At 30.2% G+C, this 16,992-nt stretch overlaps 1 protein-coding gene across 1 annotated transcript in view; it reads right to left on the bottom strand.

Annotated features, from left to right (window-relative positions):
- Window positions 1–2,500: 2,500 nt before the first annotated feature.
- The window catches only part of LOC107437388 (trifunctional enzyme subunit alpha, mitochondrial), a 41,316-nt gene continuing 26,824 nt past the window's right edge, over window positions 2,501–16,992 (bottom strand). The window contains exons 8-17 of the mRNA XM_016049374.4: window positions 14,795–14,905; window positions 13,983–14,101; window positions 12,120–12,286; window positions 11,868–12,038; window positions 10,296–10,518; window positions 7,996–8,205; window positions 7,139–7,337; window positions 6,208–6,319; window positions 3,804–3,894; window positions 2,501–3,170 (exon numbers count right to left, since the gene is read on the bottom strand). Of these exons, the coding sequence (XP_015904860.1) occupies window positions 2,946–3,170; window positions 3,804–3,894; window positions 6,208–6,319; window positions 7,139–7,337; window positions 7,996–8,205; window positions 10,296–10,518; window positions 11,868–12,038; window positions 12,120–12,286; window positions 13,983–14,101; window positions 14,795–14,905 (1,628 nt within the window). The 3' untranslated portion in view covers window positions 2,501–2,945. The remainder of the gene's footprint in view (window positions 3,171–3,803; window positions 3,895–6,207; window positions 6,320–7,138; window positions 7,338–7,995; window positions 8,206–10,295; window positions 10,519–11,867; window positions 12,039–12,119; window positions 12,287–13,982; window positions 14,102–14,794; window positions 14,906–16,992) is intronic.

The raw sequence follows: 16,992 nt of genomic DNA on the forward strand, positions 1-16,992 counted from the left end.
TTGGAATTGTTCCCAAAAACTTTGCTAATTTTCAATTTCTTCGCCAAATGGTTCTGATTTAATCGTCGGTAGTTTCACTGTGTACGTTGGGCTAACAGGTGTTATCTGACCAGCAAGTGATGGATTAGTAGCAGAATTAGTCGCCAAATCGACATTTTCAGTGCCCAAATTAAGATTAAAGCTAGCGTTAATAGTTGGCGATAATTTATTTTGGATGTTTTTTCGGGGTTTAAAAATTACGCGCTCAGCATTTTCTGTATAAGTTTCACATTGGGTAATGTCATTTTCGTATTCGTCATCCGTAAAAAGAACATGGATTTCATTATCAATCGTTTTCATTTCATACCGCATATTCCACATCGTCATTCGAAGTATCGTTTGTCATGTTGTAATCTCAGTTGAGAAACGAGTTATGTTTCCTCGAATAGTTTTTCATTTCCGCTTCAATTGCGACACTTGTTCTTCTTTCGTCGCCATTTTTCTTTCGTGGAGATCAAAGTTCGCAATAGTAAAAGTTCGCAATGGTAATAGTTTCGTAAAAAACTTTTGGCGTAATTCGTAATAATTTTTGGCGTAGTTCCAAGTCGCTGATTCGTATGAGTATTTCGGCACCAGATGTTAATTCACGTAAACGTAATTAAAACACAACTTCAGTATATTTCGAAAAGAACACCATCTACCTTTATTTACAAACGACTACTACAAAGGTGTTACCATGCAGAGACATCTAAGTTCTTTTATTTAATCTCGTTACTAAGTTAATTACAGGCGTGCAACAATATTGATTGATAAAAATATATATGTATCTCTCATTATAAAGACAAACGTCCAAATTTTAATAATAATAATAATAAACACGAAATATGATCCAAATACATAGTACACTTGTTGCAAGTATGAGCAAAAATAATTAATTACTAAAAAAACCCACCTAAAAACAACTAAAAAACCACCTAAAATATATTTGAAAGTCCACTTTGTTACAAGTGAAAAAGAAGGGTTTTTAAATTTTGCAAATTAGTTCATATAAACTTAAATCAATTAATGTACACAATGAATACAAAGATCTGAAGCTCTATAATGAGCAATAACTAGTTTAATTTAATTGAAAAATTCCAACTGCAAACGTATGAAAAGGAAACTCAACAATTATTTGATACTACAAACGTTTTGCGCAATTTTATTCACATTTCAGAATGTTTTCCGTGTGATTTTATTTTTGAAGTGTGTACTACTGAAAATATTAAAACTGCGAGTAGTTCCGAAAAGATTTTTGATTATTTAAAATATTTCACATTCAACGAGCTGAAAGAAAAAAAATGTACAATTCAATTACAATTCCTAATATTTAAAATTTTTCTACACTTTTAGACGATTTTCGAACAAAAATCAATAAATGATCGGAAAAAAACATCCTTCATCTGTAGAAAAATTGAAACTATAAACTGCAAATTGAATCTATAACTTCGAATTGAATCTGCTCATAATGTAAAATATTTTATATTAAAATTACTAGAAAACTAAAATTAACATAAATATAATTATGGACAAGTAGTATGTGAAGTATTTGTGTCATGTCAAAGATGCTTTTTTTTTATATTTTTGAGAATTTTCTCAAGTTAAAAATTATATGAGTAAGGTTTGTAATTATATAAAAAGGCAGCAACTGGGGTGGGGGGTTCGAGTAATTTATGAATTTGTTACCACTTTATTCCTTATTTCTACATTAGTAAATCTTTTAACGAAACTCTATATTTTGAACTTCTTTTGGGAAAAATGATTCCCAAGACATTTTGAAAGAAACTGTTACTAACCGGTTTAACGGTCACGTGACATTTCTTTATAGATGATATTCAAAACCTGGTGTCATGGTGTAGCAATGTTAATGGTGACTATGTTGAAAAAAGAATAAATGTTCATATTTTTGTTAGTTATACAATTTATGTTCAGATACAAAGTTTCTCTCACTCCAATATAAAAAAGTTCTTACTAAAAAAGTGATCTTTGTTTTAAGAAAAAACTTGGAACAAGAAATTATTAAATAAAGTATGGAAATTGTGACTAGAAATAATTATTAATCATATTTTAATTTATTTTGAGCCACCTGCGCTACTTGTTCTTAACCTGAATTATAATACAAGTTTTTGTCAAGCTTGTCGCAAGGATTTTCCAGGTTTTGATTATACAAAATGCATTACTTGGACTTTGTCTGGTCAGAAATCAAGTTTCCTAACCTAGTGAAAACGTTAAAATAAGCTCAGAAGTTAGGATTTTTTTAACGCTTAGTAGAAAAAAACTACAATGTTCAACGTTATTTATTTTGTTTAAAATATCAAATTTATACTTTCCTAAAAATTGTAAGTTTCTTCTGACTTCTGGGGAAATGCTATTATTTTAATAAATTCATAAGAGAAAATAATATTTAAAGTGCTTCAAGACAATAAAAAACTGAACATTCCATTTTAAAACAAAACACAACAATGTGATAAAAAAAAAACTCTTCATTTCAGATATTTATTATTATAAAAATAAAAATATCTAATTTACATCTATAAAAATATTATGAGAGGCTATGTACATGTCAAAATATAATCTATTTCGTGTTTGTATAAATATCTGATGCATGTAATCTTAAAACATTTTATATATTAACAATCATTTTAGCAACACCTTTAAAACATTATTATTTGAATGAAGGCAGAATCAACAATTATTTTTTACAGTTAACATGAATGAATAACTTGTGGAAAAAAACTCTACGTAAAATCAGAAAGTTGTTTTTTTTCTTCTCTTTTTTGCAGTAATATTTAAAAATTATACTAACTTCATTTAAGACACATTTATTTTATAGAAAAACAAAAAAATTTCCGGTTTAGAAAAGGAAAAAAAAATACGTATGTGAAATTTAAGAATGAAACTAAATTCATTTAAAACACATTTAAATTTTATAAGAAAAAAGAAATTTTTCCAGGTGGATGAAATTTCTTGCTGGGATCTTTGGCGTGATCTAAGAGCAATTGGCAGGGGGTGAATTGTGGACCATAAATTGCACTAAATTGTTCCATCCATTTCACTAACTTATCAGCCCCGTAGGTGTCTGTGTAGCGGAAGGGTCCTCCAAGGAAAGGTGGGAAACCAAGACCAAATACTGCACCAATATCGCCTTCCAACTGTGTAAAAAAAAGATTAATTTATTAATAGAAAATTCTTTGCTCGTTAAATATCCCTTGCATTAATTTTTATTTAATTATGATCAAATAATAATCAAAGTTTAAAAACTCAGATACAGCAAAGGAAAGTTAAAGCAATAAAAGACAGATTGAAGCAAGTATAAATAAATAATTTATATACCGATACTGTGAAACTTTTATAAACTTAATGCCTTCAACTGTCCAGCTATTTGAACACATTTATACAAAACATTTCTTGTCGAACAATGTATATCGATTGAAAAATAACATTCTCTCATTTAATGTCAAATTTAAGCTCCTAATTCACGGCTGTAAAGCTGAAACTTTGTTGAATTTTTTTTCCATGCATATTCTTCATACATAAACAATGCATACTTATTTACACAGAATAAGATGGAAGAAATTGAACTAGTTTTTATCTCCATTGTATACGTAATTATGATGGGCTTATATTTATTGGAAAAGTTCAGTCGAAGAACATGTTGACACTTTAATAAAATTAGTTAGTCATGCTATTCCTGCGCTTTATTGGCAATAAACTCAATTTAGACTGTATAGAGATTATAACAATCTAAATGTTAAGGATTGTTAGTATAAAGGATAAGTACTTACAGGATTGGCAAGGATACCTTCTTCCAAGCAGAGAATAGCTTCATTTATGCATCTTGTAATTATTCTCATCTGAAGCTCTTCAGTAGTGCACCTTTTAATAAAATAAATAGGCGGAATCATGTATATATATATATAAATAAAATAAAGTATTTCCGCAACAGAGCTTTGTGGGCCGTGCCAATGCCTCCACACAGTTTTTTGTAGGTAGTCCGATCACACTGCTATAAAGGCAAACTGGTTTATGAAAGAGCCATCTAATACATAATCTAGTAAAAATAAAAAAGTGGTAGCAAATATATGCCCAAAAAGTTGCTTAATTTATGAATATTATTGATTTGTGTTATTTACCTGTCAACCACTACAGATTCAATTCTCAAATATATATCAAAAATATCTCTCAGTCAACTTTAAAATAGAATATGGTTTCATGCACACAACTGGTTCACTTTTTAAATAGTCTACGCAGACTACTTATAAAATACCATGTGGAGGCCTTCTGATGTAGGAGGTGAGGACCATGCTGTCATGGAGGTCCACAATCTCGTGACCAACTGCACGATTGTGGTTGTATGTTCAGCATTGCATATAGTCACATTTGCTTTCAGTCACATTTGATTTCTTTTTTCGTATTTTTTATATAACAATCAATCTCAAACGTCAAATAGTAATTTACAAAATTTTCTACAAATTAATTCTCGAAATAAAACCTTCAATATTCGCAAAATCTGACACTATAATCACATCCTTAAAAATATTAATAAATTATATTAAATATTCCACTAAAATTAAAGACATAAAAAAATTATTTAATAGTAGAGGATTTAAATCAGTGGTTTTTTAAAGAAAAAAATATTTAGTGATTTTGCAAGATATTCTTTATGTGTCTTTGCATTTACTTATCAGATAAATATTTGTATAAGCGTATCCTGAACATAGCATATTATATGCACATTATGGCTTTTAACAAAAATTAGCTTCTGTAGGAAGTGCAACCATTTCTAGAAGAGAGCCATAACAAATTTCCTTTTTATAACAATTAATAATAAGTTAATTATTCCTTTGAGCAATTAAAACAACATTAAATCCGTTTTCAAAAAATAAAAGTTCAACGAAAAAAAATAGTTTAAATTTTAACATACACTGTATTATAATATAATTTTTTAGCACACACTGCATTATAATATAATATAATTTTTTATCAGGTTTTAACTTTTCATAAGGAAAAATTAATTTTAATATTTTATTATTTAGTAAAACTTACTTAGATCTTTGATTCTGAAACAAATTTTTAAACTTGGTTTGTTTCGAACATGTTGTGAATAAATAAAGTTTTCTTTACGAAAAATGTCGAAATATATTAATTTTTTTATATTTAGAATTAGCACCCCTGCATTTTGAAATTTAAACACTATAAAATTCGGGTTGAAGAATATTTTAATTTAAAAAAAACAGTTATAAAATATCTCATACAAGCAAGGAAGTTTATTCTTTAAGTTAAATTTTAATTAGAAAACAGACTGTCACAGTTGTACATTTTTAGGCTATTTTGTGTCGAATGTATTGTGTCTAATGTTAGGACATTTTGTGTCCAATGTCAGGCCATTTCGTATCTAATGTGAATGACGTTAAGAACTGAAACGATTACTGGTGTTGCAAACTAAGTCTAATCAGAAAAAATCTGTTTACTAAAGAAAGTGAAATCAATGAGGGATCGCATCCAATAACAGGAAGCGCAACCAAATCTTTCAAAATCAAAAAAAAGCCCTTTTAAGTACTTTTTAAGCACTCAAAAAATATTTTTAAGTACTATACTCAGAATGCAAAATGATTGCCAAGACTTTTACATGATCATGATACAACTGCAACTAATTTCAGACCAAGAACTCATCTTTTGATTATATTAGCCAACACGAAAAGATCAAATAAATTTTTTATGCAATTTCAGAACGTAGAACATGAAACCTGAAATTGAGAACATCTTGCAAAATGCAGCAGAGTTGCACATAAGAGTGCAAAAATCTCATCGAACCCAGCTTAGTCGACGCAAATACCGACTCGCAAATATTTCATCAAACATGTAAAATGGTTGGCGCGATCATACGTTACAGACCGATGTTGTGCTGAAATGGATTGTGCTTGAATAAATTGTAAAAATGTTCTATAGAACAATGTGAAAAACACACTTTTGCATAACACGCAGCGAAAATAGACATGGTAAAGAAAAAAATATATAATTTTCATGAAGGTAAAATTAATCACTTTTAAAAAACACTCCGTGAAAAAAAGTACCTTAAAGGGCTTTTAAAACACGGAAATAAGCACCTTTAAGCACTTTTTAGAAACGATATGAACCATGAATAAGTAAGAATAAAATTTGTAAGTTACATAAATTGAGATCACTTACTCTTTCAAAGAATCTACTTTGTGCTTCTTGAAAATATCTCCAGCACCAGGATTCACATCTCTATCCTTAACACCAGGAGTGTACAGGAACAATCCCTTTCCAGACTTGCGTCCTGCGCATAATCAATAATTTTAATTAGTTTCCATAATATTGAAAGCTTCAAATATGAAATTCAGTTGAACCCTGTTTCAATTGATTCATGCATATTTCGTTTCTGCGAATTATCTTCTTTAAACAGTCTAGTCACAAATGCTATTCTCATATTGTTAATAAAACTCTTTTAGATAGTTTTAAAACTAGCATCGATCTTCCTGTATCTATTGTTCAGAAATTTTATCCATATTATAACTATCTATTTTATTACAATTTGAGAAGAAAAACAATAACCCTGATGCTAGTAGTAAAGATAGCAGAGATTTGTTGCAGTGCGTGGAAACTCTTTATTATAATTCAGTAAGCAAAAATGTTGAATTGTGTGGTCTTGTCAGTTAAAGAAATGGTTGCAGAAGATGAAGAGCAAAGTGATATTAAAGAAGACGGTGAATCAGAATTACAACCACTGACAAAATTTGCAGAAGGCCGTCATTCTTTTTTAAACTATGCGGAGCATTCGGCATTCACATGAACTTACTGAAAATGAATAGCAATCCGTTATAAATGTCGAAAAAATTTACTGTACTGAGAGCTAACGAGTGCGCTCAAACCATAATTTTCAAATAAATAAACAGTCTTTATTCGAATTTTTTTGCATCAAATATTTTTGCATGAAGTATAAAAAATTTTCAATTATCATATTTTAAACTTGTTGGCTTTCCAGCCATTATTTAATATTTTATATGTCATTTTCTGGAATCTATTGCTTTCAATGAATGATTTTATAAGAAATGATCGACCCATGCTTTACTAAACTCTATCTATGAAGAAAAATTACCTAGAAATCCAGCAGCCACCATGCTCTTCATGACATTGAGATCTGATTTGCCATAAAATCTCTCACCAAATATGCCACCCAAATGCTCTCCACTATGAGTAGCAACATCAATGCCCACTTCATCAATTAAAGTTGCACCACCGACTGCAAAACCGAAAGCTTTAGTGAATTTGTCGAGCTCTTTAGGACTAATCCCCTCCTAGATAATAAAAAGAACAGAACATTAATTCCTAAGAAACACAAGACTGTAAAAACGGAGAAAATCTTAGGACTTGAAAAATGAAATATAAAAATATTTAAACATTAAATTCAAATTTTTTGGAAGCTCTAACTGTAACATTGTTCTAACCTAACTTGGCGGCACTGCTAATTGCACACAGATCTAATCACAGCTGTTGTCATAGAAACTGTCACGTTGAGGCATACTTATTTAACAGAGCTAAACTAAAAATAGTCAATGATGTTTTATCTTTACAGGATTTATTTTGAAAATATTTATAAATTAAATATATTCAAATAATTTAATGCAGAAAAATTTCTAATATCTATTTCGTAAACAAAATTTCAGTATTTTATGACATCTATTTATGCTGCTATGTGCATCTAGCGTTTTTAAATTCCGAAATATTATATCCTGGTATTATAGGCATTTAACTGTTTTAAAATCCTATACATCATATTCCCAAAATATCTTATTTTTCATGTGCCCTATTGCACTTCCTGCCTTTCCCAATGCTGCCAAGTTGAAGTTGAATGAAAAATATGCAAATTTCCCATCTGCTTAGACTATATGGTACTCAGACATAACCTATACTACTAATTAAAAGAATAAAATGAAAGAATGAGGACAACCATACTTGGAGCATGTAGATAGATTCAAAAATTATTGGATTTAGAATTCTTGTAGTGTAAAATCCAGGTCGATCCTTGACAACAATCACCAATTTACCCTGCTCTAAACCAACTTGAACAGCTGCTGCAGCAGTATCCTTTGAAGTTTTATCGGTTGTTATAATTTCTAGCAACTGCATTTCGTCTACTGGGGAAAAGTAATGCATTCCAACAACCTACAGAAAGTAAATAAACAATAATTATAATTAAAAATTCATGTTGATGTTAAATTTTTAATTTTTCACAAAGTAACTCCTAACTGGCAATGCTTCAAAAAAAAAGAATTAACTAAATTTTTATTTTACTATGTTATGAGAAGAAAATCTAGGTAAACAGAGAAATTTCTCAAATTAAATACTGATTTTTAATATTTAACACCAACGACATCTGATGAAGTTGTTTAATTTAACATGAAAACTTTTTCTGAATATTATTTTATTATCCAATGCAAAATTTTCGTTTTTTAGAGAATCTCAAAAATTTTATTAAACGATTGTAAATATACGGAATTTTGTCAAAGCATCATTAATTAATGATAAAATAAACCAAATTCAAATTTTTGATAAAAAAAATATGGAGATAAGCACACTTTATACTATTTGCTATGTATACATATAGAAGCCATGAAATATACAGAACTAAAAAAAAAGATTTTATTTAGATGATCTCAATGTCAGACAATTTCTGAAGATCAAACCAGATAAATAATAAATAAGGGGGAGAACAAAACATTAAAAAATCAAAAGATAAGATCCCTGGGCGGAGCTTGTAACCCCTAGAGGGAGCGTCCCCGGGTGGCGGATCGGGGAATGCCTCCTTTGGTTTCCTTTGGGTGGTAGATCTTCTGCCTGGTGGTTGGACATTCTGCTACCTTTCAAAAGCACTCCATCCCTGCCCTAAACTGTGATCGAACCATTTCCACAACCATAGCTAGATTGAGGACTAAACACTTCAAGGGAATGAAGATATCTCCCGATGGCCATTGAAGCTACAAAAATTGTCCTCACTGCAGCGACACCGAACTCTCTCCCGACCATATCTTTGATTACCCAGCCATATTGGCGAAGCTCTTCAGGATACATCTGGATCCCCCGCAGCAACTCCTCTATTCCATAAAAGATTATTGATATGGCCAAAGCTGTTTTAGACACTTTTGGACAAAGATAATTGCTCTACAGGACAAGACAACAACAACAAAAGATAAAAAGAAATAAAAAAATTGAAAATAACTTTTTAAAAAAATCCAATACACTAATATCTAGAATAATGTGTTAGCCATCTTAAGAATACTTCAGGCACTTGCGAAACATTGCAGAAGCGAAAATATTTTAATACAAGAAAAAAACAGAATCACTAGAGAAATGACATCAAAAACGTCTGCAATAAATGTTAGACACCCCTGTAGCAGAAGTTTTTCGGGTTTTCTGAGGCATACCTCTCTAATACTAATATCTTTACACAAGGTTCCTAAAATAAACAAATAATTAATTTAAAGTAAGCGAAGTGTTAGCTTCAAAAACTAAATAAATAAAAATTCGGATCAAATAAAATAATTTTTTAATTGAATATGTAATATTTTTTTATTCTAATATTATGGCGATATTCTCCCATTTTGTAGAAAGATAACACACTAATTATTTCTTTTCTCACATTTTGTAATTCATAGTCACATTAAATGACATTTTAAAAAATCATGAAGCCTGCAGCAGTAACTACCGGGAAAAAAAAGATCGACGGCGAAATCACACGAATCTGGCTCTTCAAAAAAGGGGTTACTAAATGTGTGCATTCATTTTGAGATTCAGTTGCTGCAACAAATAATATCATATTAAAGGTATGGGATTTTAAAAGCTATGTGGAAATAAAGTAGTATTAATAACTGCATGAAAAAAAAAACAGAACGAAAATTTCTACGGAACAGAAAGTTTTTTACTTCAATATTCTTTATTTTTCATTAGCCTCAAATGAGAATAGAAAAATCACAAAGAGTTTTTTTTTTCACTCCGATGCGCAAGAAAGGCATCTTTTGAATATAATTCAAAAGAAAAGATAAAATCTTTCAAAAATTTCTGCCAAAAAGAAAAGCAAAAGTTTTTACTTCCCAATGGAAAAATCTTTCTGCAGGAACTCGGTAACGTTCTGCTACAAAGTCGCCGTATTGCCACGATTCTGCAGTAAATGTTAGACCCTCGTTCCTTCTCAGAAACTTATTATAAACAGCCAAAACTTAATGATTCTCTAAATCTTCTAATGTTTGAATGCTTACTTTTTCTGGATTCTTGCTTGCTTCAGCAATCTTGTGTATGGGCAATGCTGAAGTGTTGGAGGCTATGATACAGTGTTCAGGAACGTACTTCTCCATTTCTTTAATCACTTTGTGCTTGATGTTCAAGTCATCAGAAACAGCTTCAATAACCATGTCCACATTGCTAAACTTGTCGTAGTTCAAAACTCCATTTAACTTAGACACGTACCTATCTCTTTCTTGTCTGGGAGAAAATAAAAATATTGAAGCAAACTGGGTGATCAGCTTTTACAAAAAAGTGAAAATAAGAAACTTTGGCATCTAAATAAATATTCTAGTCGCTATAAAATGATAGTTTGTAAATAAGGTACAAAACATCCTTTTCAGAACTGTCTAATAATGTTCAATTCATGAGAAATTGAAATTTACATGGAACAGTAACAAGGACTTTTGCCATTAGTGAATACCTATAGTACTACCATATTTTATAAGCAGGTATGAAAATACAAAAAACAGGAAAAAACACAAGATATAAAATAAATTAAATAAATAAATGTGGTAAAACAATCAGAAGACTATTTTGGCGCAACAAATTAACAATATTTTTGTTCAAATGCATTTAAAAGTATCAAATTTAATAGAATGATTTGTTATTGAACCATATTTTTTTTTAAATATTAACAAGAAGACTTATATTTATATTAAAAAAACTTAATAGAAATAATTACTGCATAAAGATGATTATTATGTAAAAATAAAATTATGAATATTAATTTAAAAGCAAAACCAACTACAGAAATTTGTTTAGTTGACAAAACCTATTGTAGAAAAATTTAGGTAGTGTGCTTAGTTTTCAGCAACCTTGACAAAATATAACAAAAATAATTAAGAAACTTTAAAAAAAAAATGTTTTAAAACAAAGTTAAAAAAGTGAATGTTAACATTGTAAATCCAATGAAGAATCTCATGCTTGTATAAGATCCTAATTTGTCTTTAATTTATCCAAACCTTTGCTTCTTTTATGACTCTGACCAACATGAATAAAACTAGTTAATTTAAAAGAAATTAGGTATGTAGGTATTTTATTTATTCTGCACTAGAGCCGCACAATGGGCTGTAGGCGACGAACAGGGAAACAACCACGAGGATGATCCGATTGTCCGAAGCCACGCCAACTCAATTTTGATCCTTAGCAGAGGGAGCGGCTCCCTTGCTTTGGTAGCCCGACGACCTGCGCGCACAGTCGAGCACTCTATGGTAGAACTGTTTAACGAGGACCGATATTGCGCACCCTTGGAATTTCGGTGTCTTTACGATCAGACTGGTGTGGGAGCAAAAAAATTTAACAGTTTCTGTACAATTTACATCAAAAATGTGACATTTAAGAAATTTTTCATGAAAAATCACGATTTTATGAAAAATACATGTAACGATATCCTCTAAATTTTACATAATTCCCATCCACAATATAGTTTAATCAGCAATATTATTATCAGATATAAAAAGTCTTGTACGTTTTTAAGTATTCATTTGAAACACTGTAATGAAATGTATTTTTCAGAGCTAAAAGAACTTACGCAGTACATTACTTACGAAGATATTCTTTTACTTTTGACAGCACCGTCCAATCCATCGTAAATCTGATTTTGACCACGGGCAAGACTGTCTGGGTTATCATCTTTCAGAAGGACATCGAAAGATTTATCAACAGTCACTTGGGCAATACCAGCACCCATGAGTCCAGCTCCAAGCACTGCAACTGTCCTAATAGGATATAATTCAAGAGTTCATAATACATAAACATTAAATAATAAAATACCATTCGCTATTGAGCTAAATGATTACTTTGTCTTTGTTTCAGGTTCTCCAAAGCGATTCTTTTTGCATAAAGTTTGTCCGCTGTACAAACCTATAAGGGCTCTAGAATGGGTTGTCATAGTCAAAGTTCCAAATCCTTCACACTCAGCAGCAAAACCAGCAGAGGAGCCTTTTTCAATTCCTGTTCTAACAACCTGTCAAAAACATTTTACTGAAACTAAATCTAAATTTGAAATGCCAACATTAAAATCATTTCATGAATTACAGATTTCAGGATATGAGCAGTTATTTTTGAAAATGGATAATGTTCAGTTGGTGGATAATGTCCATTCATTTGATGATCTTTTATCTAATTGAATTACCTTTACTAATATTTTTAAATTCATTCAAACACTAATATTTAAAAGCCGTAGACACATACAGGATATCTGCTACATTTTAGATTTTCAAATCCATGACTTTTCATGACTAATTCCGAGAATTTTTCATGACTTAACGAGGTTACTATTTTTCCGACAAAAACACAACAATAAATTTTTAAAAAAGCATTATAATAATATTAATTGAAATGATAGGCATAACCAAAACTGTTTTACTCTGTATCTTCATATTCATAGATTTTGAATTTAAAAAACAGAGTAAAGAAAGAGTTGAAGCAATAAAATAGCTGAAAAAAATAGTAAAGCAAATATCTTTTTTTCTGCAGAAGTATATTCTAAAGATACTTTCTTGTTCATCAGAAAGAGAAGAAATACTCCTGACTTCTGTTCTCCTTTCAGAATAAAAAAGAAAATTACCAATGACTGGCTGACTGGCTTGCATCAACTCGAATTTAAATTTATAAAATGAAAAAAATACATAATAATAAAAATTCTGAAATCGCAGAAGTTTTAAAGATAATTCGCTCTAGAAATGCTCTTTTTTTCATCATTTTTTTTTAGAGAACATAATTTTTAAAGAATATGATAAAAACATTTTACATTTTTATAAAATATGACTGTGAGTGGGGATTTTTTTACAAATTCAGATATTTGGAACACCCTGAAATTTCAGGGGGGTAAATTCCATTTTAAAAATTAGATTTTTCGGCTACCTAAATCCATGATTTTTTTTTCCAAAAATAGTTGAGATCATGAAATTTCATGACAAATTTTGTTCAATAGCGAAATTCATGACTTTGCAGGTGCGAGGATACCCTGCACATTCCACTTTCAAAATAAACTTTCAAAAGTAACATCACTTACTGAGAAAATGAATTCTAATTTTTAAAAAACTCAGAGCCTTATTAACAAAATAAATATTTGACGCAATGATCTAAGACACAAGTGGTGGTAAAATAATGCCAGATGTTAGATAGGGATTAAACCAAGGACCTCCATATCTATAAACTAAATTCAGTGCCTCGACAGCCCACAGAGGACCAAGACCTACTGTGCCCATCTCAGTTTTCTTGACCTTGGGCTCTGAGGTGCAGGAGCATATGTTCCGGTTAGGTGGTCAGCGGAACGCGAAGCCCCCAGTTTTTAGTTCCCAAACATACTTGGTACTCATTTATCGACCCACTGAAGGGATGAAAGGCTGAGTCAACCTTGCCCGGCCCGAGGATTGAACCCAGGACCAGTGGCACTCCATATCTATAGTCAAATACATTTTTCCGTGACTACAGAAAAATGTATACAACAATACCAGGGTCAGTAATAAAATTTACACTGTAGCTTTTTACACATTATTAGCAATGAAGTAGTTTCTTTTTCATGTAAATTGCAATAAAAATTCTTAAAAAAAATTACATTTTACCCAGATATAACCATAATTTATATAAGAAGTTAAATAAAATTGCATAGAAATTACATACAATCCATAGTATCTTAAAACATTCAGTAAACTTACTTCTAAAATTCTTAATGGAGCTGGATATAATCCATTGGTTTTTTCCATGACTTGTTGCTTAGCTTTTGAAAATATTTTGTCCCGAATATATTGAAAACTAAAGACGTAGTTCATTATTCCTAAAAAGAAAACAACATATAAAATTATTAATCTCTTCCTTAAATAAACAAACTCAATAATAAATGAAGAAAATGAAACTTATGTTACATAAAATTAGGAGGTAACTTTTGTTTAAAAAGCAGAAACACACATAAAAAATAAAACTTGGTTTTTTCAAACTTACAAAATAAAAATTAAGCAGTAGCGATGGCTGAAAAACACAAATTTTAAATATAATCACCTTGAAATAGCATTAAAGTATAAAATTAACAAATGAAAACAAATGTAATTTGCATTATATATTCGAGTTATTCTGAATGAAATTATGAATATATTTACTGTGTTGAAAATACTATTCCTTAAATGAACTAAATAAATTCTGAAACAAATTTTCTTTAACGATTTTTTTCTGTATAAAATTATTAATTTTTAAAATAATACAATACATTTACAATAATAAATAAAAAAAATTTTGTATTTTATTATTCTTTGTATCATTTTAGTTTATTAAACAAAAATTAAAGTTTTTGAATTGTTCTTTGAAAGTATAAATTAGTCCCTAAGCAATATTTAATAAAAGTATTTTTTAATTATTGAATTATTTCTAATTTAACTTTTAAATTTTTTGCCTTAACTTTAAAAANACTTTAAAAAAAAAAAAAAAGTTCTGCAAGGATAACCTTATTTTGTTTCAGCACTGAAAAAAAACTTACTTTCCATTAAAGGTCTGGTGCGATCAATTTTTAATTTTTTACTAGCCAAGTCTTGTGCAACATTAACAGCAACTTCTTCCAGATATTCAGCAGTTCTTTCTTCAGGTGAATCTGAACCAAGACCAAAAGAAACCAAGAAAACAATTTTATGATTTTGTAGTCTTTTAAAATTAATTAAAATTTAAAAAACTGTCACAAAAAGTAGTCACGTGTGTGCAATTGTTGAAGCTAAGAAATAGATTGAAATAAGAGACATTTATAGAAAACCTTTATTAATAACTCCATTTTATAGTTTGAAGATAAGTATGAAAATGAAGTTCATAGCAAAGACAGAAAATTGTACTTTTCAACTCTGAACTATATACCATATTCTTCTTTTTGACCTATATATCATACCTTCCAGAGCCGGATTATACCTTTCGTAGGCCCTAGGCACAGAGCCGGATTATACCTTTCGTGGGCCCTAGGCATACCCGTTTTTGGGTCCTCCCCTCCTTCCCCCCATCCCCTCTTTTCAAAATATATGCTAAAATTTTCTTGCATATTTTTTTTAACATTTTTATTAATATGGATTTTAATTTACAAATTTGTTAATCGAACTTTATCTGCAATACCGACATACTGCCGATATTGCAGTCGATATCGATAATACCATTATGATTAGTTCGATCGATAACTATGTTAAAGATAAACTAGTGAATACTTTTCCTAACGTTCATATTGCATTAAGAATATATTTGTCGATTCTTGGATCAAATGCAGAAGGAGAAAGATCTTTCTCCAGGATAAAATTGATAAAAATTATTTGCGTTCAACAATGAATCAAGATCGTTTGGCATCGCTCGCACTTATGTCTATTGAATACGACATTTTGCGTAGTTTGGAATTCGACAGCATAATACAAGATTTCGTTGAATCCAAAAATCGCAAAAAAAGTAATATATTAGATCATAAGATTCTGCAAAATAATTTATTACCGAAAAATATTATATTTTTATTTGTATCTTCATAATTCTGTGCAAAATACACTTGTTGTTTTTAAAGCTAATTTATTTTTGTCAACAAATTTTTTTCTCCCAAGTTTTTCGTAGGCCCCTGAATTTCGTAGGCCCTAGGCACGTGCCTAGTGTGCCTATAGGTTAATCCGGCCTTGATACCTTCTTATGATATTATTTTGTGGAAATATGTAGATTACAGAGAGGAAGACAATTTTTCTGTGGATTTTATTATCAACTTAGAATAATATAATTAAGGAAATAACTGTTGTTGTTACTTATTCCACTTGGCCCAGAACAAGGGTAGACCAAGTCCAGAAGACCGAATCGACCGACCGACAGAAAATCAGATACCATTACCGGACCCTCCAAGATAAAATTCTTCTCTAGCCCCATGCAGGACACTAAAAAGTGTAATTACAATAAAAAAAACTACATATCGTTATTACAACTCACCATTTTATACTTACAATCACGTTCATATAATTAATTTTTTATCCAAACTTTCTTTGAAATATCACATAAACATATATTTTGTGACATTGGATCACTCACTATTTTTAGATCTCAAAATTTACATAGTCCCTTGATTTAATTTGGAATTTTTTACGCCTTCCCTTATGGAAGTCGACTGGAATGTTGCTGCCCTCATTTCATAAAATAGCAGGTGCGTCGGTGCTTGAGATCTACCCACGTTTCTTAACCGTAACTATCTAAAATATTAAATACTTTAACTTTTACTTTTTGCTGCTTATTTAACTGTAACTATTAATTTTTTCCAACTGTAACTTGCTTATAGCATTTTGCTATTTAAGGGGCTGCCTGCGCTTTTTGCGGAGCATTCGATTTTTGTATTTTTCTGATCGTCAAGTGTCCGTTAAACGGAGCCCTTGCCTTTTCCACCTTCCCCAAGGAAGAATAAGGAGGATTCTCCCCTAAGGAAGGATAAGGAAGATTCCCCCTAAGGAAGGATTAAGGATGATTCTCCCCTAGGAAGGATGGTGGAATTAAAACTCATCGGTCGTCTCATCAAATATTTTTAATAGTACAGCATTGCACATCTTTTTTGAACATAGAGTCTACAAAATGGTCTGTTTTTTTTTTATGTTAATAGTATGGAATCTTCCATCTACTAGTTGATTTATTGAGCAAGGTGTCAAAAATGGTTTTCTGACGAGATCGCCAAAAGAAAATGAATTTACG

Source organism: Parasteatoda tepidariorum, chromosome 9 (genome assembly GCF_043381705.1).
Source record: "Parasteatoda tepidariorum isolate YZ-2023 chromosome 9, CAS_Ptep_4.0, whole genome shotgun sequence".
Lineage (NCBI taxonomy): Eukaryota > Metazoa > Arthropoda > Arachnida > Araneae > Theridiidae > Parasteatoda > Parasteatoda tepidariorum.